Raw genomic sequence first — 24,740 nt, forward strand, 5'->3', positions numbered from 1 at the left:
AACCCCATATCTACAAAAATTTAAAAATTAGCTGGGTGTGGTGGCGTGTGCCTATAATCCCAGCTACTCAAGAGCCTGAGGCGGGAGGATCGCTGGAGCTGGGGAGGTTGAGGCTGCAGTGATCTGTGATTGTGCTACTGCACTCCAGCCTGGACAACAGAACAAGACCCTGTCTCAACAAAAATAAAATAAGAGACTGAGACACAGAGACAGATGAAGGGAGAGGAGAGAGAGAGAAAGATGGCAAGGTCAGAACCAGCACTAACTTGTATGGGAGCTGTTGGATGAATTACAAAGAAGGGCCCCTTCCTGGGGCCCTCTCACCTCTGCAGCTGGGTCCTCTTGTGCAGTGAACAACCTGCCCCACTGTCTGTGGCAGCCGGAGCAGCGTCTGTCTTCATATCCCTCATTGAATGAATGCTCAGTTAAGAGAATGCCAGAGGCCAGCCTGGAATCGCACAGAAAGAGAACAGAGAGATAGAGGCAGGGCAGGACGAAGTGGCAATTCCAGGTCCTGGCAGTTTCTGGCTAAACCGCTGACATCTCCTCTGGCAAGTGCCTGGACTCACTTGCCCCCTAGGAGAATTCCCTTGGACCTTCTTGGAGCACAAACTAGGTGGGCGGCCAAGTCGGGAGGTGGCCTCTCCCCGGAACGCCGCGGGCCTTAGCGAGATGGCAGCTGCCAAGTCTCACCCGAAACTCCTCATAGCCCAGACTTGCTCAGGGTGGAGCCCAGAGTCTGAGAGGCCCTGGCGGGGAGCGGGCAGGATTCCCTGAGTTTCACGGCCCAGAGATGGGAGGGGGCTGGCCTGGGGTCAACTGGAGTAACAGTGTCACCTGGAGTAACAGCATGTGCAAAGGCCTGGAGGGGAGTGAGAGGAAGGTGGAAGAGCTCAGCCCAAAACCGTAGATGGAGTAGAATGAAGCCCAAGAGAGCGCCAAGGCCAAGTTAGGAAGTTTAAACTCAATCTTGTTTTCAAACATTCAATCTTTTATTCAGTACACTCTCAAAACAGCATTTCTGTATCTAGTTCCAAGCTGGGTGATCCTGTGGTCCCAAAGGTAGTGATGACTCTGCTGGGAGGAGACACAGACCTCCCAGTTCAGTGGATCCCGAGTGAGTCAGAAGGTGAGACTGGAAGCAGCAGGGGCCTTGAGGGAAGTAGGCTCTTCTTGAAGGATAAGAAATGGCTGCATGAAGAAGCGGGTATTGAAGCTAGGGCTTTGAAGGATGAATAGGAGCTTGCAAAACAAAGGTGGGACATGCAAACCAAGTGGAGGAACTGTGGCCCAAACTCAGGGATACATGGATGGAGTAGCCGGAGAAAGACAGACTGGGGGAGCAGGAAGAGTCAGTGTGAGCTTTCTCCAGATCCAAAATCAGCAGCCTGTCATTCAAGGCCAAGAAATTCCACAATAGTTCCCCTTGGCCCTGTCAAGCCTGTCAGGCCTGGAGCTTCCTCAAAGCAGCTCTGACAACTCCAGCCACTGTCATCTCCCCTCCTTGTGTCATGAGGACCGTGCACTTTGGTGCATGGTGACATTCAGTGGGGGCTGCTTTCCTCGGTGTGGCTGTGGGACCTTAGGCCCATGCCTCAGTTTCCCAACCTGGAAAATGGGCTGCAGAAAGCCACTTTTGCAGCTTATGTTCATCTCAGGCCAGGGAGGCCTTGGACAAATGATGTGAAGGAAGAAGAGAAAAATGGAAGACAGGGAGGGAGAGGGAAGGAAGGGGACAAAGGAAGGGAGAACAGATGAGATGGGAAGGGAAGGGAAGAGGGAGGAAGGAAAAGGCTGTGCACCTCCCCACCCAGGTCATCACCAAGGGACAGGTCCAACATTATTATTTCAGAACATGCCAGCGCTGTCGAGGCTTAAGAAATGGGTGATGATTTGCATGCAATTTGCATGTAATTTGCATACTGTTTGTTAAATGTCAAAACGCCCTGAAAATGCTTTCTTCCACCTCCACCCCCAGTTGAGAAGCGGGAAACCCTTCCCCCTTTCCTCCACCAGCTCCCGGCATGGGTTGGGGACACCTCAGTTCAGGGGCTACTGGGGCACTACTCCAGAGGGTGGTGACATTGGGCAAGCCGAAAGCCATCTGTAAAATGGGCTGTTATCCCGGCCCCTGAGCAGTAAGGCTGTCAATCTTTTTTGTTTTGTTTTGTTTTTGAGACAGAGTCTCACTCTATCGCCCAGGCTGGAGTGCAGTGGCACAATCTCGGCTCACTGCAACCTCTGCCTCCTGGGTTCACGCCATTCTCCTGCCTCAGCTCCCAAGAAGCTGGGATACAGGCGCCAACCACCAGGCCCGGCTATTTTTTTGTATTTTTTTTTTTTTTTTTTTTTTTTGAGGAGTCTCGCTCTTTCACCCAGGCTGGAGTGCAGTGGCGCGATCTCGGCTCACTGCAGGCTCCGTCCCCCGGGGTCCACACCATTCTCCTGCCTCAGCCTCCCGCGTAGCTGGGACTACAGGCGCCCGCCACCTCGCCCGGCTAATTTTTTTTTGTATTTTTTAGTAGAGACGGGGTTTCACCGTGTTAGCCAGGATGGTCTCGATCTCCTGACCTCGTGATCCGCCCGCCTCGGCCTCCCAAAGTGCTGGGATTACAGGCGTGAGCCACCGCGCCCGGCCTTTTTGTATTTTTTTTTAGTAGAGATGGGGTTTCAACGTGTTAGCCAGGATGGTCTCAGTCTCTTGACCTCATGATCCGCCTGCCTCGTCCTCCCAAAGTGCTGGGATTACAGCCGTGAGCCACCGCGCCTGGCCAGCTGTCAATCAAGTGAGACAGGGCTCCAAAAAGACATGCACAAGTCCTGACACGGAGTAAGGACCAAGGAATGGAACTGGGGAGATTATCAAATGCCCCATTTTCTTGCCAAACCCTGACAGAGGCAGGTCCCTGAATGTGCACAAGGAAATGAGGGCAGAGGGGACCCAGGCTCTAGATACATGCATGTGGCCCAGCTGTTAGCAGAGGCCCAAACCACGCATGAGCAGGGATCTGGGCTGCCTCCCCCTGCTCTGTGTCCCTGACAACCTCCTTGGGCCTCAGTTTACCCTCTGCAGAACAGAGAGCAGAAGACTCTGCTCTAGGAGGAGCTCCAGGGGGCACACAGTGGGTCTCTGGGGACAAAGTCCTGGGTTAGGCACCAAGGGGAGAGGTGGAGGGGGACAGGAAGACCCTCCTCCAGGCACACCCAGGGGCCAGCAAGACCGAAGTCATTCTGCAAAGCAGCTCCAGCAGGTCTGCCTGCCGGAGTGAAGTGGGGCTCCTCTCTCTTCCCCTCCGTCTCCCCCTCCTCTCGGCCAAGAGGGAGTTGGAGGGTAGATGCCCGAAGTTTGGCAGATGCTCTGAGGGGAGGCAAGCAGGACCCCCCGGGGCCAAGTGCCGTCCCCGATCTAAGCAAACGCACCGTCTGGGCGCGGCTGTCCCCGTGGTGGTGATTTACTATCCACCTGTCCACGCCCTGAGTCCTGCGGCCAACAGGACTCTTAATTAAAACATTATTTCTCCCAGGCTCCGGCGCCTCCGCCCATGGTGCCCGGAGAGTGAACATGGCCCTCAAGGACACGCGTAGCCCCTGCACCACCTCCCCAAAGACCCTCCCCAGGGGCTGCGCAACGGTGACTCGGCTGCAGGTCAGAGGTGCAACGGAGGCCCGGCACACTGCCCTGAGGGTCTCCACCCGGAATTCCCACAACGCACTCCCTGCAATGCCCAGCGATGACCTCCCACGCCTAGGCCCAGTTCCCCACCCCCAGATCCTCGTCCTCTTGGCCAGAGTTCTTCAGACCCCCTCCCCCGCCGCCCCAAGACCCTATGCAGACAACGAGCCATCCGGATTTAAGGGGAAGGGGGAAACCGACCAGGGGGTGGGCACGGGTGCCTCCTGGGGAGGTATTTGGGGGTGGAAATGGGGTGCAGTTGGAGGCCTGAGAAGGAGCTGGGATGTCCGCATCTCCCCGCTTAGTCATTGGAGAGTTCGGACAGGACTGGCTGCACAACCCCCAGCCAGGGCTGTTCACTGCACAAAGGGCCTGTGGGGGCCCCAAAGAGGGCTAGGTGCTCTCTGGCTGGGAAGGAGGGAATCTGAGAAGACTTCCCGGAGGAGACTTTAATCCCAGGTGTATTGGAGCTGCAGAGAAGAGGTTGAAAAGTGCTCCAGGCAGGGGGCACGGCTTGGGCAAAGGTGTGGCTGGGAGAATGTCTTGGGCAAGAGGGAAGTGCCTCTGAGAGCCTCTCCTGCCCTCTCTGTGCTTCTCTTCTTGCGATGCCCTCTGGCTGCCCATGGGAGCTTTCCAAGGTGACACAGTGCTTTCCACTGAGACAGGGCACCCAGGGCCCCAAGAGGGGAGCAACAACCTCAAAGTCACACAGCAGAGCTGAAAGGCTCAAGGCTCCCTCCCGATAGGCTGGGCAGGGGCAAAAATGTCCTAGGTCCATGTCAGGGACTGGGGCTCCAGCGGGAGTGTCTGAAGCAGTGTGCATCAGCTGGTCAGGCCAGGGTTTCACGGTCCACCTGGGAGCCCAGACCCTGGAACAACAGGAGGGGAAGGGTAAACCCGTTTCAATCCAGGCCCAGGGAAGGGTGAAACACCAGTTCTCCAGCCATTTGTCCTTTCCTTTATCTAACATCCCTGACAAAGACAGTGACATCTGCAGTCATCCCCTCCTGTGGATGTCCCTTGTGTCCTTTAAGAGGAACAGGGATGGCCCCTGGTTAATTTGGCTGTTTTCTTTTCTTTTTCTTTCTTATTTTTGAGACAGACTCCTGCTCTGTCACCAGGCTGGAGTGCAATGGCGTGATTTCGGCTCACTGTAACCTCGGACTCCTGGGTTCAAGCGATTCTCTTGGAACTTGGCTGTTTTCTGCCACCTGATGGCCGTCACAGGAATTGCAGGCAAAGAGTGCGGTAAAACCAAATCAAAGCTCAATTCTTCATTGTAAGGAGACAGGTAACAGAGCCCAGAGAGGAGAGGCAATTTTCCCAAGGTCACCCAGCAAGTCAGGAGCAACCCGGCTCTGGTCCACGTGTTAGTCCAAAAAGAAATGAGACACCAAGGCCATGTCCCTACCCTAGGGGCCAGAAGCATAGGTGTATGGACGGGGGTGATGGTCAATAACATCTGTCTCTTCTCCTCTCTGGGCCTCAGTTGCCCCATCTATGGTCTCCACAGTCTCTAAGGTCCTTTCTCTTTCTCAACTACTACAATTACTTACCTGGAGTGAGATCTAGGCTCCCGGGAGGCGGGAGAAGTGCCTTCCAAAAGTGCCCTCTGCCCCAGCCTATTCCTTCAGCCAGTACCCAGGTCCCCTCGGTCATGGCTCTGCCTCCTCCAACCCAGCCTATCTGAAAGAGGGAGACAGAAAGACACAGGTTGCAGGAAAAACACAGCCCTTGCCTTGGCGTTCGAGGCTTCCCTATTCTGCCCAGTGTCTGGCTGGTGCCTCTTCCTGCCCCCTGCCAGGGCTCACTTCTGACCCAGAAATTCCCTCCCCTGCATCCAAGCACCCCTAGAGCTCCAGAAAAATATTCTGAGCAGCCCAATCCTTGCCTCCAGAGACAATACATCTCACTAATATTTATTGAGCACCTACTATGTGCCAGGCACTGAACTGGGAATCCAGCAGTGAACAAGATGGACGGCAGTACCCTCACAGAGTTTACAGTCTACTGCAGGAGACAGGTGAAAAAAATAAGTAAAACGTAGAGAAGTTGGCTGCTGACAAGTGATGGGGAGAGAGAAAGCAGGGGATGGCGTGAAATAAAATTTTATTATTTATTTATTTAGAGACGGAGTTTCACCCTGTCACCCAGGCTGGAGTGTAATGGCATGGTGTCAGCTCACTGCAACCTCCGCCTCCCGGATTCAAGCGATTCCCTTGCCTCAGCCTCCCCAGTAGCTGGGATTACAGGCATGCGCCATCATGCCCGGCTAATTTTTGTATTTTTAGTAGAGACGGAGTTTCACCATGTTGGCCAGGCTGGTCTTGAACTCCTGGACTCAAGTGATCTGCTTGCCTCAGCCTCCCAAAGTGCTGGGATTGCGGGTGTGAGCCGCTGCGCCTCGCTGGAATGCAATTTTAAACAGGATGGTCAGGGAGGGCTGCAGGAAGAGAGGGAGTTGGGGACCTGAGGGAACAGCATTCCAGGCTGAAGGAACAGCCTGTCCAGAGGCTCTGAGGCAGCGAGGAGGCCTGTGTGGCTGCAGCAGAGTGAGCAAGGGGAGGAGAGGGAGCAGGAGCAAGCAGGGAGGGAAGACAGCAGGTCATCCGGGGTCTTGCAAGCCTCAGGAAGGACTTGGGCTTTGACCCTGAGGGAGGTGGGAGCCATGGAGGGCTGCCGGCAGAGGAGGGACAGGCCCCGACTCAGGGGCTCACAGGCACCCTCTGGAACCTGCTACGGGTAGGACAGACTTGTAGGGGACAAGAGCAGGGACTGCGGACCTAGGTGGGGGTGACTGGGCTGGGCCGGGGTTGAGAAGTGGAAGGATTATGGTTAGACTTTGAAGGCGGAGCTGATGGAACCAGCTGAAGGACAGATAGAGGGGCTTGGGAGGAAGAGAGGAATAGACTGATGCCAATGAAATCAGAATAATAACAACTGTTCCCACTAATGGAGCAGGGAGAAGGTTAAGTGATGAAGGGCGTGGCTTTAAAGCTGGGTTTAAACCCTGGCTCTGCCCCTTCCCAGCTTAATCTTACTCTGCCTCAGTTTCTCCACCTGTAAACCGCCAATGATAATGGCACCCGGCCGGGCATGGTGGCTCACGCCTGTAATCCCAGCACTTTGGGAGGCCGAGGAGGGCGGGCGGATCACGAGAGATGAGGAGGTCAGGAGATTGAGAGCATCCTGGCTAACACAGTGAAACCCCGTCTCTACTAAAAATAAAAAATAAAAAATAATTAGCCAGGCGTGGTGACAGGGACCTGTAATCCCAGCTACTCGGGAGGCTGAGGCAGGAGAATCGCTTGAACCCAGGAGGCAGAGGTTGCAGTGAGCTGAGACTGCAACACTGCACTCCAGCCTGGGCGACAGAGCAAGACTCCCGTCTCAAAAATAATAAATAAATAAATAAATAAATAAAAGCATCCTCGCCAGGGGACAGCGGTAAGGCCACATGAAAAGCCCCTAGCATCTCAAAGGCTCTCAAAGCATGACCATGACTGAGTGCCTGCTGGCCCCCGTGACGACCTGTCTCCCTGCAATGCTGCTGCCTCGAGGCAGAAAATGTTGTCACTACTGCATTTCACAGAGTGTAGAAACAGGAGGTGGCAAGAGAGGCTGGGGGAGGGAGAAGAGGGGGCCCTATCTACCCGGAAGTGAGAGAGGGCCTGGCAGGTTTGTCCCGAGCAGCCCACGCAGCTTCCCTCCCCCTAGGGTACCATCTGCGCTGACAGGTCCCAAGTGTTTTTCTCATTTCTCAGATGGGGAAGCTGAGGCCTCCCCAGCTGCTGCTGCACCATCGGCTAGTAGCCCCTGCTCTGCCTCTAGAGGTCTGGGAGTGTTCTGGGGAGCTCAGAACCCATTCGATGCCCAGAGAGGGTGGGTTAGCTGCCTTGGGACACACAGCCAGTGAACAGCAAAGGCAGATATGGACCCCTGTTTGTTGGGGAAGACAAAGCTGGACTCCGCCATCAACCCCAGCTGTGTGTGTGGTCAGGGATGGGGCAAAGGGCAGGGCATTAGGACAGGGTGGGAGCCCAGAGGAGGTTGAAACTCTCTTTTTTTGTTGTTTTGAGATGGGGTCTCACTCTGTTGTCCAGGCTGGAGTGCAGTGGTGCAATCTCAGCTCACTGCAACCTCCGCCTCCAGGTTCAAGCAATTCTCCTGCCTCAGCCTCCCAAGTAGCTAGGATTACAGGCGCATACCACTATGCTTGGCTAATTTTTGTATTTTTAGTAGAGACAGGGTTTCACCATGTTGGCCAGGCTGGTCTCGAACTCTTGACCTCAGGTGATCCACCCACCTTGGCCTCCCAAAGTGCTTGGATTACAGGTGTGAACCATTGCGCCCAACCAAAACTGTCTCCTCTGAAGGCTTCTGTTCTCTGCCTCCAGCATGGCTCACTGGGACCTCACCCTGGTCTCCTGTCTCCAGCCCTCCCCCCATCACAGTCCGTTCTCCCTGCTGCAGCCAGGGGTTGAGCATTGAGTCAGGTCCTGTCCCTCCTCTGCCCACAGCCCTCTGTGGCTCCCACCTCCCTCGGAGTCAAGGCCCAAGTCCTCCCTGCAGTCTGCAAGGCCCTGCATGAACTGCCCTGGCTCCTCCCCGCCCTCCCTTCCTCCCTCTCTCCTCCTTGCTCCAGCCACACGGGCCTCCTCGCTGTTCCTCCAACATGCCAGGTGCAGTCCTGCCTCAGGGCCTTTGCACAGGCTGTTCCTACTGCCTGGAACACCTTTCCCTGACTCTCTGTTTAACCACCACCTCCACATCATAGCCTGACATGTCACCTTTCCGGAGAGGCGTCCCCCAGTCACTGACCCCCTCCACCTTCCCTGCGTCCCCCACAGCACCAATTGCGAGCTGACACTCTCCGGTGCTATTATTTGGCTCTAGGCTCTGTGAAGGCAAGATCCGGTCTCTCTGGGTCACTGCTGAATTTCAGTGTCCAGCATGGAGTCTGGCACACAATAGGCACACAATAAATGCTGACTGTGTACTGCATAATTACAGTCTGGACGTCTGAGGGTCGTCCAGCCCCCAGACCTCATAGAAGATACACTGCCGAGAACACCCTCTCCTAGCCCCAAGCTCTGAACCTCCATCCCTCATCATCCTCTCAGTCTCCCCGTCCCCCCTAAGATCTTCCCTCAAGAGGGCCTGGGGAGGGGGCCTCTCCCGCCCCCACTGCAGCCCCAGGCTCCTGCAACAGGGTGGCATCTGAGGCTCCTGCCCTCAAAACATCAACCCAGGCTTGGTGACTCAAGCCTCTAGAGGGCTGGTGAATGTGACCCCCGTAAAATCCAGGGTAATTCATATGGCCCCTGTCCCTCTCCTGTTCAACGCTTCCAAGGTGGTGGTCCCAGGCTCTGAGATGAGGCCCCGCCATCTTCACCACCTCACGGCCACCCTTGACCCATTTCCCAGAGCTGCCCCAGCCCGGCAGTGAGCTGTTCCCGTGGCCCCAGCGCCCTTCTCTGCAGACCCCTCCCTGGGCCAGAAGATGCCCCACTTGAGGGTCATCTTGGCCAGGGGACCTCTTTGGGGACCCAGATATCCGAGTGTGAGTGTGGGTAACGGACATTAGAGTGGGACTGTGGGAAAGATAAGGGAGTAGGGAGAGACCAGAGAAGGAGGAGAGAGACAGAGCTTCAGAGACAGAGAGAAAAACAGCAGAGAAAAATGCACAGAGACACCAGAGAGATAAAGAGAGACAGAGACAGACACACACGTTGAGACACACAGCGAGAAAAAGAGCAGAGACCAAAATAACAGAGACAGAGACACAAAGAGAGACATACACAGCGGGAAGAGAAAGAAATGGACAGAGACACGCAGAGAAACAGAGAGACAAAAGAGACACAGAGAGAAAAACAGCAGAGACAGAAATGGAGAGAGACAGAGAGAGACAGAAACGGAGAGACACACAGAGGAAAGAAGGCAGAGACCAAAATGGGCAGAGACACAGAGACAGACAGAGACTCACAGAGACACAGAGAGAGATGCGCGCACACACACAGACAGAAATGGACAGGGACACAGAGAGACACAGAGAGAAAAACAGCAGAGACAGAGACAAAGGGACAAAGAGACAGAGAGACAGGGAGAGAGACACACACATACAGACACACGGAAAAATAGAAACAAAAATGGACAGAGAGACAAAAGAGACAGACACAGAGAGACACAAGGAGAAAAACAGCAGAGACAGAAATGGGCAGAGACACAAAGAGACAAAGGGGAAGAGAGACAGAGACACACACACAGAGGAAAAAAGCAGAGACCAAAATGGGGAGAGAGACAGAGACCAGAGAGGGAGACAGAGATGAGGGAGAAACAGAGAGGAAAACGGCAGAGAGAGAAGTGGGCAGAGACACAGAGAGACAGAGAGAACAGAGACAGAGACAGAGACAATCACAGGTCACAGGCAACCAAATCATCAGGGAAAGAAAGAAACAGAGGCAGAGATGGAGAGAGACACACAGAGAGGAAAAAACAGAAACCAAGGCCGGGCGCGGTGGCTCACGCTTGTAATCCCAGCACTTTGGGAGGCCGAGGCGGGTGGATCACGAGGTCAGGAGATCGAGACCACGGTGAAACCCCGTCTCTACTAAAAATACAAAAAAAATTAGCCGGGCGTGGTGGCGGGCGCCTGTAGTCCCAGCTACTCAGAGAGGCTGAAGCAGGAGAATGGCGTGAACCCAGGAGGCGGAGCTTGCAGTGAGCCGAGATTGCGCCACTGCACTCCAGCCTGGGCGACAGAGCGAGACTCCGTCTCAAAAAACAAACAAACAAACAAACAAAAAAACAGAGACCAAAATGGGGAGAGAGACAGAGACAAAGACAAAAGAGAGAGACATGAGGAGACAAAGATGAGAGACGCAGAGATAAAAGAGACAGAGACAAGAGACAGAAACAAAAGAGGGAGACAGAGATAAGAGATGGAGATGAGAGAGCCACAAAAGAGATGAGAGAGACAAAGATGAAAGAGACAGAGATAAAAGAGACAGAGACAAAAGAGAGAGATGAAAGAGACAAGGAGAGGCACAGAGATAAGAGTCAGAGACAAGAGACAGAAGAGAGAGATGAGAGACAGAGACAAAAGAGAGAAGAGAGACAGAGATGAGAGACAGAGACAAGAGAGTGACAAAGACGAGAGTGACAGAGACAAAAGAGAGAGAGGGAGAAAAACAGCAGAGACAGAAACAGGCAGAGAAACAGACACAGACAGAGAGCCCGAAAGCAAGACCCGACACCGGCAAGGCCGGGTCAGGAGAGAGGCCGGGCGGGCAGCACGACGTGGGAAAGCAGTGCCGGCCCGGGAGGCCGCCTTGGGCGCCCGCCTCCCCCGCCGCTCTCCGGGGGGCCCCGGCCGCCGCCCCCGCCCCACCGCACCCCGAGCCCCGCGGCCACCTGGGGTCGCTGACGAGCAGCAGCACCGAGCCGTCCTGCAGGCGCGCGTCGCGCACCGTCTGGTGGTCGTCCAGCCGCCGCGCGTTGTAGTAAAAGGCGCGCTTCCAGGAGCTCACGCCCTGGCCCACCAGCTGGGCGCGCAGGTCGCTGAGCGTGTCCCGCGGCCGCACGGTCAGCGGTAGAAGCAGCGCCTCGTCCGCCAGGTGCACCTTGATGTGGTAGCGCTTCCAGCGCGACAGCCCCCGCCGCAGCCCCTCCATGGCGCCCGCGCGGCTCCGGCTCCAGCTCTGGCCCCGGGCCCCGAGCGCCCCGCGCACCCGCCCGACTAGCCTGGCCGCCCGCCCCCGCCGCGCCCGCGCTCCGCCCGCCCGGACACGCCCGGCACGCAGTGGGCAGGCCCGGCCCGGCGGGGCGGGGCGGGTGCCACGGTCCCCTCAGGCGTCCGCTCCCCACTGCTGGCTCCAGAGTGCGCCCAGGGGTCTAGAGGCGGGGTGGCCACGCACGACAGAGCCATCAGCGAGGTCATCCCAGCCAAGGAGACGCGCATGTCCAGGGGGTTACATGGTGGAGGCGCCAGGGAGGGAGGCTGGGAGGCCACTTTATTTGATCTTTTTAAGGACAGAATGTCACTCGGTTGCCCAAGCTAGAGCGCAGTGGCGCAATCACGGTTCCTTGCAGCCTTGACCTCCCGGGCTCAAGCGATCCTCCCGCCTCAGCCTCTCGAGTAGCTGGGACTACAGGCGCTGCCACCAAGCCCAGCTCACTTTTGTAGTTTTTGTAGAGACGGGGCCTGGCTGTGTTGCCCAGGCTGGTTTTGAACTCCTGACGTCAAGTGATTCTCCACCTCGGCCTCCCAAAGCGGTGGGATTATAACCCTCAGCCACCACGCTCAGCCTACATTAAAAAAAAAAAAAATTACTTTTAGGCCAGGTGCGGTGGCTCATGCCTGGAATCCCAGCACTTTGGGAGACTGAGGCAGGCGGATCACCTGAGGTCAGGAGTTCGAGACCAACCTGGCCAACATGGTGAAACCCCGTCTCTAAGTACAAAAATTAGCCAGGCGTGGTAGCACGTGCCTGTACTCCCAGCTACTCAGGAGGCTGAAGCAGAAGAATCGCTTGAACCCGGCAGGCAGAGGTTGCAGTGAGCCGAGATTGTGCCACTGCACTCCACAGAGTGAGACTTGTCTCAAAAAAAAAAAAAAAAAAAAAAAGGCCGGGTGCGGTGGCTCACGCCTGTAATCCCAGCTCTTTGGGAGGCCGAGGCGGGCGGATCACGAGTTCAGGAGATCCAGACCATCCTGGCTAACACGGTGAAACCCCGTCTCTACTAAAAATACAAAAAATTAGCCGGGCGTGGTGGCAGGCGCCTATAGTCCCAGCTACTCAGGAGGCTGAGGCAGGAGAATGGCGTGAACCCGAGAGGCAGAGCTTGCAGTGAGCCGAGATTGCACCACTGCAGTCTGGGCGACAGAGCGAGAGTCCGTCTCAAAAAAAAAAAAAGAAAAAGAAAAAAAGAAAGAAAGAGGGAGACAGAGGAAGAGAAGAGAAGAGAAGAGAAAAGAAAAAAAAGAGAAAGGCCGGGTGCAGGGGCTAATGCCTGTAATCCCAACACTTTGGTAGGCCGAGGTGGGCGGATCACCTGAGGTTGGGAGTTCGAGATCTGCCTGACCAACACAGAGAAACCCCGTCTCTACAAAAAATACAAAAAAATTAGCCAGGCGTGGTGGTGGGTGCCTGTAATCCCAACTACTCAGGAGGCTGAGGTAGGAGAATCGCTTGAACCCGGGAGGCGGAGGTTGTGGTGAGCCGAGATCAGCCATTGCACTCCAGCCTGGGCAACAAGAGGGAAACTCCGTCTCAAAAAAAAAAAAGAAAAGAAAAGAAAGGAAAAGAAAAGAGCACCTGCTAAGTGACAGACAGTCTTCTAGGTACTTTATTGGGGTGGGGGAAGCATCTCTTATTTTTCTCATGACACTATAACTTCCTATTTTACAAGTGAGAAAACTGAGGCATAAGGCCGGGCGCGGTGGCTCACGCTTGTAATCCCAGCACTTTGGGAGGCCAAGGCGGGCGGATCACGAGGTCAGGAGATCGAGACCACGGTGAAACCCCGTCTCTACTAAAAATACAAAAAAAAATTAGCCGGGCATGGTGGTGGGCGCCTGTAGTCCCACTACTCGGAGAGGCTGAGGCAGGAGAATTGCTTGAACCCGGGAGGCGGAGCTTGCAGTGAGCCGAGATTGCGCCATTGCACTCCAGCCTGGGCCACAGAGCGAGACTCTGTCTCAAAAAAAAAAAAAAAAAAAAAAAAAAAAAACTGAGGCATAGAGAAGATAAGGGATTTCCCAGAGGAAACAGAGAGAAAAGTGGCAGACCTGGGATTCAAACCCAGGCCACCTAGCATTAGCAGTTTTGTTGTAATCCATTCATTACACAGACATCACTTTTTTTTTTTTGAGAAGGAGTCTCGCTCTTTCACCCAGGCTGGAGGGCAGTGGCGCGATCTCGGCTCACTGCAGGCTCCGCCCCCCGGGGTTCACGCTATTCTCCTGCCTCAGCCTCCCGCGTAGCTGAGACTACAGGCGCCCGCCACCTCGCCCGGCTAATTTTTTGTATTTTTAATAGAGACAGGGTTTCACCGTGTTAGCCAGGATGGTCTCGATCTCCTGACCTCGTGATCCGCCCGCCTCAGCCTCCCAAAGTGCTGGGATTACAGGCGTGAGCCACCGCGCCCGGCCTGTTTTTTTTTTGAGACAGAGTTTCGCTCTTGTTGCCCAGGGTGGAGTACAATGGTGCGATCTCAGCTCACCCCAACCTCCGCCTCCCAGGTTCAACGATTCTCCTGCCTCAGCCTTCCCAAGTAGCTGGGATTACAGGCATGTGACACCAAGCCTGGCTAATTTTTTGTATTTTTAGTAGAGACAGGGTTTCTCCATGTCGGTCAGGCTGTTCTCGAACTCCTGACCTCAGGTGATCCGCCCGCCTCAGCCTCCCAAAGTGCTGGGATTACAGGTGGCAGCCACTACGCCCAGCCCACAAACATCACTCTTATACAACCATGAGAGTTCAGATGGAGGTTTCTAGTTATTATTATTATTATTATTATTATTATTATTATTATTATTATTGAGATGGAGTCTCACTCTGTCACTCAGGCTGGAGTGCAGTGGCAATAACTCGGCTCACTGCAGCCTCCGCCTCCCAGGTTCAAGCGATTCTCCTGCCTCGGCCTCCTGAGTAGTTGGAATTACAGGTGTGCGCCACCACACCAGGCTAATTTTTGTATTTTTAGTAGAGACAGGGTTTCACCATGTTGGCCAGGCTGGTCTCGAACTCCTGACCTCAAGTGATCCGCCTGCCTTGGCCTCCCAAATTGCAGGGATTACAGGCGTGTGCCACCACGTCCAGCCTTTTTTTTTTTTTTCTTCAGATGGACATTTTAAAGATAACTCAAACCAAATTAAATTCCAGATGGCCCCTTCAACCCTTGCCCTCAGCGAAAGAAACTATACAACTATTAGGAGAAAACATAGGAGTTAAAAATAAAAATAATCTGGGCTGGGCGCGGTGGCTCACGCCTGTAATCCTAGCACTTTGGGAGGCCGAAGAGGGAGAATCAAGGGGTCAGGAGTTCGAGACCAGCCTGGCCAATATGGTGAAACCCTGTCTCTACTAAAAATACAAAAATTAGCCAGGTGTGGTGGTGCATGCCTGTAATCCCAGCTACTCAGGAGGCTGAGGCGGGAGAATCACTTGAACTCGGGAGGTGGAGCTTGCAGTGAGCCAAGACCACGCCATTGCACTCCAGCCTGTGTGACAGAGTGAGACTCTGTCTCAAAAAAATATAAAAATAAAAATAATCTTACTATGTTAAAGCATATTAAACCCAGAAACTGGCCGGGCGCGGTGGCTCATGCTTGTAATCCTAGCACTTTGGGAGGCCGAGGTGGGCAGATCACGAGGTCAGGAGATCGAGGCCATCCTGGCTAACACAGTGAAACCCCGTCTCTACTAAAAAATACAAAAAATTAGCCGGGCGTGGTGGCGGGCGCCTGTAGTCCCAGCTACGCGGGCGGCTGAGGCAGGAGAATGGCATGAACCCGGGAGGCGGAGCTTGCAGTGAGCCGAGATTGCACCACTGCACTCCAGCCTGGGTGACAGAGCGAGACTCCGTCTCAAAAAAAATAAAAAATAAAAAATAAAATAAACCCAGAAACCTTTAATTAAAAGATTAATAACTGACTACAAATATAAAATTCCTACACACATATGCACATTAAAAAATACTAGATCAACAGGCAACATCAAGGAAGAAAGTTTTCCAAAACATGACAGACAAAAGACTGATTTTCGCCGGGCGCGGTGGCTCACGCTTGTAATCCCAGCACTTTGGGAGGCCGAGGCGGGCGGATCACGAGGTCAGGAGATCGAGACCACGGTGAAACCCCGTCTCTACTAAAAAATACAAAAAATTAGCCGGGCGTGGTGGCGGGCGCCTGTAGTCCCAGCTACTCGGAGAGGCTGAGGCAGGAGAATGGCGTGAACCCGGGAGGCGGAGCTTGCAGTGAGCCGAGATTGCGCCACTGCACTCCAGCCTGGGCGACAGAGCAAGACTCCGTCTCAAAAAAAAAAAAAAAAAAAAAAAAAAAAAAAAAAAAAAAAAGACTGATTTTCTTAATACGTAAAGAGCATCTGGAAATCAATAAGGATTAACAAGCCAATTGAAAAAGGGGTGAGAGACTGGGCACAGTGGCTCACTCCTGTAATCTCAGCACTTTGGGAGGCCAAGGTGGGTGGATCACCTGAGGTCAGGAGATCAAGACCAGCCTGGCCAACATGGTGAAACCCTGTCTCTATTAAAAATACAAAAATTAGCCAGGTGTGGTGGTGGGTGCCTGTAATTCCAGCTACTTGGGAGTCTGAGGCAGGCGAATGGCTTCAACCCAGGAGGTGGATGTTGCAGTGAGCCAAGATTGCACTACTGTACTCCAGCCTGGGCAACAGAGTGAGAGACTGTCTTAAGAAAAACAAAACAGGCCGGGCACGGTGGCTCACGCCTATAATCCCAGCACTTTGGGAGGGCGAGGCAGGCAGATCCCCTGAGGTAGGGAGTTTGAGACCAACATGGAGAAACCCTGTCTCTACTAGAAATTCAAAATTAGCTGGGTGTGGTGGTGCATGCCTGCAATCCCAGCTACTTGGGAGGCTGAGGCAGGAGAATCATTTGAACCCAGGAGGCATAAGTTGTGGTGAGCCAACATCACGCCATTGCACTCCAGCCTGGGCAACAAGAGTGAAACTCCGTCTCAAAAAAAAAAAAAAAAAGAGCCAGGCGCGGTGGCTCACGCCTGTAATCCCAGCACTTTGGGAGGCCGAGGCGGGCGGATCACGAGGTCAGGAGATTGAGACCATCCTGGCTAACACGGAGAAACCCCGTCTCTACTAAAAATACAAAAAAAAAATTAGCCGGGCGAGGTGGCAGGCGCCTGTAGTCCCAGCTACAAGGGAGGCTGAGGCAGGAGAATGGCGTGAACCCTGGGGGGCGGAGCCTGCCATGAGCCGAGATTGCGCCACTGCACTCCAGCCTGGGTGAAAGAGCGAGACTCCGTCTCAAAAAAAAAAAAAAAAAAAGAAAAAAGAAAAACAAAACAAACAAATAAAAAATACTAGAAGATCAAGAGGAAACATCAAGGGGGAAAATCTTCCAAAACATGATAGACAAGAGACTGATATCCTTAATATGTAAAAAGCATCTAGAAATCAATATGGATTAACAAGCCAGTCAAAAAAAGGGTGAAAGACATGAATGGATTTTTGTTGCTGTTGTTTTGTTTCGTTTTTGAGCTAGAGTCTTGCTGTTTCCCACACTGGAATGCAGTGGTGCAATCTTGGCTCAGTGCAACTGTGTACCACCCCTCCCGGCTAATTTTTTGTATTTTTAGTAGAGACGGGGTTTCGCCATGTTGCCCAGGCTGGTCTCGAACTCCTGGGATCCAAGCAGTCCTCCCGCCTCAGCATCCCAAAGTGCTGGGATTACAAGCATAAGCCACCGCACATGAACAGTTTTCTGAAAAGGAAATACAAACGTCTTCTGGGCATAGTCAAGGGAGTTCATTCTCGCTCATGGTAACCTAAATATAAAATAAAACTACCATGAAATATCTTTTTCTTCTTTTCATCTGTCTGGCTGGTAAAGATGAAAAAGTCTGAGCATTCGCCGTGTTTTCAGGGTTTTGGGAAAAGAGCAGCCTCATGCTGTTGGGGTTCAGAGTATGAAACGGTGTAAGCTCTCTGACAATAGCTGTTTGAAAAAGGTATAAGCCAGCAGTGTCCTTTCCGGGAAGGTATCCGTGTGCACAAAGAGAGATGATAACGTAATACATTTGCCAAGAAATTTCCATGTAACACAGCAAAGTAGGAGGCTGGCATGATCCCTGACCTTCTTGAACAAAGGAGAGAAACTGAGGCCCGGAGAGGAGTAGTGGCAGAATGAGAACCCAGGCTGGGCTGGTCATTCTCAGGGAAAGGTGGGCGGGCTGGCTTAACCTGAAGAACTAGGTCACCATGGCCCCAGCCACCTCCCTATTCAGGCTGAATTCCAGGCCTCGCCCATTATAATTGCTGGTGTCCAAGAAGGTCAAAGGGAGGCCCGGGGACACTCGGCTTTAACACAGGGAGGCCACGCTGAGCCCTGGGAGTGCTAGGTGCCACTTCCAGTTAATTCTGACTTTCTCATTAAGCTGTTAGGAAAAGCCCGGTGGCTGCGGGCGACCGGCCCCTCTGCCTGGGTCTGTGGATTAGAGGGATCATGGTTTTTGCCTCGAGACACTGTATTATCTGTTGTGGGCAATTACGGAAGACCCAGGCAGACAGTGACAAGCTCAGAGAATGGCTGAGCTCTGGAGTCTGGGAGGTTCAGAATTGTGGGATCACTGAACATGTAGACTGTTAGTATCTTAGAACAGCTGGTGTTCAGTCCTCCTGAACATGGTAGAATCTCAGAGCTCTCTAGTGGGTGGGTGGGGGCTCTGAGCGGTAATCACCATACATCCCCTCTGGCTGTCTTAGAGGAAAAAAAATGCAGTAGTCAGTTTTAAGAAAATTCAGCAGGTTGGGCCGGGCGCGGTGGCTCAAGCCTGTAATCCCAGCACTTTGGGAGGCCGAGGCGGGTGGATCACGAGGTCAGGAGATCGAGACCATCCTGGCTAACACAGTGAAACTCCGTCTCTACTAAAAAATACAAAAAATTAGCCGGGCGTGTTGGCGGGCGCCTGTGGTCCCAGCTACTCGGGAGGCTGAGGCAGGAGAATGGCGTGAACCCAGGAGGTGGAGGTTGTGGTGAGCCGAGATCGTGCCACTGCACTCCAGCCTGGGGGACAGAGAAAGACTCCGTCTCAAAAAAAAAAAAAAAAAAAAAAAAAAAAAGAAAATTCAGCAGGAAGCAGGAGGAATAGGCTTTTAAAAATGGGCCAGAGGCCAGGCACGGTGGCTCTTGCCTGTAATCCCAGCACTTTGGGAGGCCGAGGCAGGAGGATCACTTGAGGCCAGGATTTTAAGACCAGCTTAAGCCACATAGCAAGGCCCTGACTCTACAATTTTTTTTTTTTTTTTTTGAGACGGAGTCTCACTCTTTCACTTAGGCTGGAGTGTGTGGCATGAACTCAGCTCACTGCAATCTCCACCTCCCAGGTTCAAGCGATTCTCCTGCCTCCTGAGTAGCTGAGATTACAGGCATGCGCCACCACACCAGGCTAATTTTTTGTATTTTTAGTAGACATGGGGTTTCACCATGTTAGCCAGGCTGGTCTCGAACTCCTGACCTTAAGTGATCCACCTGCCTCAGTCTCCCAAAGTGCTGGGATTACAGGTATGAGCCACCATGCCCGAGCAGAATTTTAAAATTAGCTGGGCGTGGTGGTGTGCGCCCCCGTAGTCCCAGCTACTCAGGAGACTGAGGCAAGTGGATCACCTGAGACCAGCAGTTGGAGGCTGCAGTGAGCTATGATTGCGCCACTGCACTCCAGCCTGGGCAACAGAGCAAGACCCTCTCTCAAAAAAAAAGAAAGAAAGAAATCTCTTCTACATTACAAGAGGCAAAGTATCTATAATTCCAGAATGTGGCAATGCTAAGGGCAGTGGATATGTTACAGATGGGGGCAAGTGGGCCTGGCACCCACCCTCCTTCCCTATTTGCCTACAGGATTGGTGGAATATGCAGGCCCCCCCACCCACACTTCTCCCTGCTGCCCAGCCTCTGATGAACAGACATTCTGGCCTATGTTATTATTATTATTTATTTATTTATGTTTTTTTTGAGACAGAGTCTTGCTCTGTTGCCCAGGCTGGAGTGCAGTGGCACGATCTTGGCTCACTGCAAGCTCTGCCTCCCGGGTTCACGCCATTCTCCTGCCTCAGCCTCCCGAGTAGCTGGGACTACAGGCGCCCGCCACCACGCCCGGCTAATTTTTTGTATTTTTAGTAGAGACGGGGCTTCACCATGTTGGCCAGGATGGTCTCGATCTCCTGACCTCATGATCTGCCCGCCTTGGCCTCCCAAAGTGCTGGGATTACAGGCGTGAGCCACTGTGCCCGGCTGGCCTGTGTTATTATTTTATTTTATCTTATTTTACTTTATGAGACAGGATCTTACTCTGTTACCCAGGCTGGAGTACAGCGGCATGATCATGGCTCACTGCAGCCTCAGCCTCCCAGGCTCAAACGATCCTCCCACCTCAGCCTCCTGAGTAGCTGGGACTATAGGCACACACCTGTAATCCCGGTTGTGGTGGCGGGTGCCTGTAATCCCAGCTACTCTGGAGGCTAAGGCAGGAGAATCACTTGAACCCAGGAGGCGAAGGTTGCAGTGAGCCAAGATCGTGCCACTGCACTCTAGCCTGGGAGACAAGAGCAAAACTCCATCTAAAGGAAAGAAAGAAGGAAGGGAGGGAGGGAGGGAAGAAGGGAGGAAAGGAAGGAAAGAAGGAGGGAGGAAGGAAAGGAAGGAGGGAGGGAGGGAAGGAAAGGAAGGAGGGAGGGAGGGAAGGAAGGAAGGAAGGAAGGAAGGAAGGAAGGAAGGAATTAATTGATTGATTCACTTCCAGGATGTTTGTTGGGCAAATGAAGGTTTATGGTGGTCCCTCTTGGCAAGTTGTGTTTTTCTAGCCTCATTCTATTAGAAACAAAGGCTATCTGCCATCAACATGTTTAAACAAAGTAGCATTCCTCATATAAAAAGAGTTGTTAGAAATCAATAAAAATAAAGCAACATGTGCAAAGAACGTGCATACACTTTGGACACACAAAAGACATAGGTGGGAAATTATAAAAGACTCGTAAAAAAGAATTTCACCGCCAGGCGTGGTGGCTCACGCCTGTAATCCCAGCACTTTGGGGGGCCGAGGCAGGCGGATCACCTGAGGTCGGGAGTTCGAGACCAGCCTGACCAATATGGAGAAACCCTGTCTCTACTAAAAATACAAAATTAGTCGGGCATGGTGGCACATGCCTGTAATCCCAGCTACTCGGGAGGCTGAGGCAGGAGAAGCGCTTGAACCTGGGAGGCGGAGGTTGCAGTGAGCCGAGATCGTGCCATTGCACTCCAGCCTGGGCAACAAGAGTGAACTCCATCTCAAAAAAAAAAAAAAAAAAAAAAAAGAATTTCACCACTCTAATGTTTGACAAAAAGATCCAATAATAGTTTTTGTGAAGGTACAAGGCAGTGAGCACTTGCATACATTGCTGGGATAAGTTAGTACCAAGTACCATCTTTCTGGAAGGCGAAATGGCAAAGTATATTGAAAGTCTTTGATGGAAAATAACCATAATGACTCACATTTGTTGAGTGACAACCTCATTTATTATCTTTTCCCCATCAGAACAGAAACTCCCCAACGGCTATTTGGTCTGCTCTGTTCACCGCTGAGTTCCCAGTGTCTGAAACAACTCATGCCCCTGATTTTTATACCCAGCATGATTCCGTCTACTCAGTTTTCTGACTGAGCTAAGCTAAAAGGAAAGTTTTCATGCAGACAGACGTCCGAGCATCCAATCTATTTAGGCCTTTTTGACAACCCTCAAGTTCTTAGCAGTGAGTGAAGAATTCTCAGGGGCTCCCCACTGACCCATAGGTCAACAGATGTGCTTGTAGTTATTGGAATTAAATAAGGTGATTCTTCTTTCCTTTTTTTTTTTCTTTGAGGGAAGGTCTGGCTCTGTGTCACCCAGGCTGGAGTGGAGCGGCATGATCTCAGCTCACTGCAACCTCCGCCTCCTGGGCTCAAGTGATCCTCCCACCTCAGCCTCCCAAGTAGCTGGGACTATAGGTGCACACCATCCCACGTGGCTAATTATTGTATTATTATTATTATTATTATTTTTTTTTATTTTGTAGAAACAGGGTTTTGCCATGTTGCCCAGACTGGTCTGGAACTCCTGGGCTCAAAACAAATCTGCCCACCTTGGCCTCTCAAAGTGCTGGGATTCCAGGCATGAGCCACCACACCTAGCCTGAGATAATTTATCACACTGAGTCTTTAGCATGCGCCAGGCAGTGTTCAAGGTTTTACAAACCTCAACTCTTAGGTGCTAATATCAGGCCCATTTTTTAAAAATAATTTATTTTGTTTTGTTTTGTTTTTTGAGACGGAGTCTCGCTCTGTCGCCCAGGCTGGAGTGCAGTGGCTCGATCTCGGCTCACTGCAAGCTCCACCTCCCGGGTTCAGGCCATTCTCCTGCCTCAGCCTCCCAAGTAGCTGGGACTACAGGCGCCCGCCACCACACCCCACTAATTTTTTTGTATTTTTAGTAGAGACAGGGTTTTACCACGTTAGCCAGGATGGTCTCGATCTCCTGACCTCGTGATCCGCCCGCCTCGGCCTCCCAAAGTGCTGGGATTACAGGCGTGAGCCACTGCGCCCGGGCGAATATCAGGCCCATTTTACAGATAAGGAAACTGAATGCATAGCATGAAGTCAGTACCTGAGCCAAGGCCTGGCCACATAGTAGGTGCTTAGTTTGAGCAGTATCTAAATCTCGTTTGGTCAGACCCACAGACACACAGCTCCATGAACAGTCGCTCCTGTCTCTCCAGGGGGCCCCAGGAAGCAATTCATAAATGTTTCAGTTCTTGAATTCTTTGGTGACTCTATACAGAGCCACTAGGAAAGGTGAGCAGGGGCGGGAGAGGCAGCTTTCCAAGGGGCGTGGAGACATGAGGCACACATCAAGTCACTCGCCAGCCTGGATACACCAAAATGTACACACCATGAGGAGAAGTCCGTCACACAGAGACACAGACACACCCAAGGCAAATACAGCCATGATATGTAGCAAGAGAAAAATGAGACACGCAGTCACATGTGCAGAGACACATGTCCCCCAGAGCAAACACAGATACACACAGGGACACACGCCCCATGACAAACACAGATGCACACAGAGAGACACACGGCCTTAAGCCTCACACACGGAGATTCACCAGATCCACACCCCAAGACAGAAGCAGGCACGTCCACTCCTGACACCAATACAAACTCACTGTAAGAGAAGCACAGACACACACACAAACAGGGCCTTCGCTTACCGGGGGCCGGGTTGGGAGGCTCTGGGGACCCTCGACCCTTGAGGAAGCCCCCATTCCAGCCTCCACCTGCGCCTCCAGGGCCTCCCACTAAGGTGGTGTTGGGCCCGTGGCAGAAACGCAGGGCGGGCAGAGAGATGGGGGCTCCCGCAACAGGAGGGGCCCAGCCGGGTCGGCTGCGTTGCAGAGCGTGGCTCTTGGGCGCCACCTAGTGGGCGCATGGAGTAGAGGGCCCGGCTGCCCCAAGGGCGATCCACATCTCCGCAGGTCCTGGGTTCATCTGTTTCTGCTTTTGTGTCTATTTGCGTCCCTGTGTGTGTGTGTCTGTTTCACTCTGTGTCTCAGTCTGTCTCTCTTCTCTCTGAATCTCTTTTTCTGTGTCTCGGTGTCTTTCTCTCTCCCTCTTTTTTCTCCTCTTCCCTCCCCCACGACTTCCCCCACCTCCAGAGCCTGAGGCTTCTTCAATAAGAAAGCCAGGCATCTCCAGTGACCCAGCACACTCCACTTATAGCCACATCTCTTGGGCCCCATCCCTCGACGGCATCGTGGTCCCCATGAGTGTCCACCTGCTATGACTCAGCCAGGGGCTGAGTGAGGGGGAGTGTGATGCCCAATGGACTCTCACTCTGTCGCCCAGGCTGGAGTGCAGTGGCACAATCTCGGCTCACTGCAACCTCCACCTCCCAGGTTCAAGAGATTCTCCTGCCTCAGCCTCCCGAGTAGCTGGGATTACAGGTATGCGCCACCACGCCCTGCTAATTTTTGTATTTTTAGTAGAGACAAGGTTTTGTTTTTTTCTTTTTTTTTTTTTTGAGATGGAGTCTGGCTCTGTTGCCCAGGCTGGAGCGCAGTGGCGCAATCTCGGCTCACTGCAAGCTCCGCCTCCGGGGTTCACGCCATTCTCCTGCCTCAGCCTCCCGAGTAGCTGGGACTACAGGCACCTGCCACTACGCCCGGCTAATTTTTTGTATTTTTAGTAGAGACGGGGTTTCACCGTGGTCTCGATCTCCTGACCTCGTGATCCGCCCACCTCGGCCTCCCAAAGTGCTGGGATTACAGGCGTGAGCCACTGCGCCCGGCCAGTAGAGACAAGGTTTTGCCATGTTGCCAGGCTGATCTCGAACTCCTGACCTCAGGTGATCCACCGACCTCAGTCTCCCAAAGTGCTGGGATTACAAACATGAGCCACCACGACTGGCTAATTATATTTATTTTTTTATACAGAGTCTCGCTCTGTCGCCCAGACTGGAGTGCAGTGGTGTGATCTCAGCTCACTGTAACTTCCACCTCCTGGATTCAAGTGATTCTCCTGCCTCAGCCTCCCGAGTAGCTGGGATTACAGGCGTGCGCCACCATACCTGGCTAATTTTTGTATTTTTATTTTTGTATTTTTAGTAGAGATGGGGTTTCATCATGTTGACCAGGCTGGTCTCAAGTGATCTGCCCAACTCGGCCTCCCAAAGTGCTGGGATTACAGGTGTGAGGCACCATGCCCAGTTGTGCCCACCAGTTCTGCCAGCCTGCTTCCTCCTATGTTCTGGTCTTTGGGGCAGGGATCCCAAAACTGGAGGTGGCTTGTGGCCCCCTGCTGTGTCTTTGTCCAAAAAGAGCCAGGGCCCTGAGTCCAGTGTGGCTCGCCCCTCCTTCCCCAGAGCTGGCTGGTGCTAGCTTCCTGGAGGTGAAAGTGCTCATGGCATGGGGAGACCAGGAGCACGGGGACAGTGAAGATTTGGATCTCAAGCAAGGAAAGGCCTGAAGAGAGACATCTGAGTGTTACCCTCGAACCCTTCGAGGAGGGCTGGCTCTCTTCTTCTCAAGGGCTAAAAACCCTACAGGCTGGTGGTCCCATCCCTGATCAGCCACTGCAGCCCCAGGTCCCCATGTTCCTGTCTGCTCTGTTGCTCAAAGGCGCTAGGCCGGATGCAGTGGCTCGTGCCTGGAGTCCCAGCTACTCAGGAGGCTGGGGCATGAGGATTACTTCCAGGAGCTCAAGGTTGCAGTGAGCTATGATTGCGCCGTTGTACTCCAGCCTGGGCGACAGAGCAAGACCCCGTCGCTCTGAAAAACAAAAAAA

General features: G+C 53.1%; 1 protein-coding gene across 4 annotated transcripts; it reads right to left on the reverse strand.

Annotated features, from left to right (window-relative positions):
- Positions 1–398: 398 nt before the first annotated feature.
- On the reverse strand, positions 399–22,804 carry TINCR (TINCR ubiquitin domain containing). 4 transcript variants are annotated; one of them, XR_010116548.1, is made up of 4 exons: positions 22,670–22,804; positions 11,851–11,980; positions 5,230–5,359; positions 4,410–4,542 (listed from the first exon to the last, which is right to left on the reverse strand). XR_010116548.1 is itself a non-coding variant. In XM_063620868.1 (3 exons), exons 1-2 carry the CDS (start codon positions 11,344–11,346, stop codon positions 5,356–5,358), a joined length of 264 nt encoding a protein of 87 aa, XP_063476938.1. In that variant the 5' UTR covers positions 11,347–11,413; the 3' UTR covers positions 399–448; positions 5,230–5,355. The 4 variants fall into 4 exon arrangements, 2 of the variants coding, with proteins under 2 accessions (XP_063476938.1, XP_055107320.1); XM_063620868.1 differs by lacking the exons at positions 4,410–4,542; positions 11,851–11,980; positions 22,670–22,804 and adding exons at positions 399–448; positions 11,087–11,413; XR_008652238.2 differs by lacking the exon at positions 11,851–11,980.
- Between the last annotated feature and the right edge of the window lie 1,936 nt (positions 22,805–24,740).

Source organism: Symphalangus syndactylus, chromosome 17, assembly GCF_028878055.3.
Source record: "Symphalangus syndactylus isolate Jambi chromosome 17, NHGRI_mSymSyn1-v2.1_pri, whole genome shotgun sequence".
NCBI lineage: Eukaryota > Metazoa > Chordata > Mammalia > Primates > Hylobatidae > Symphalangus > Symphalangus syndactylus.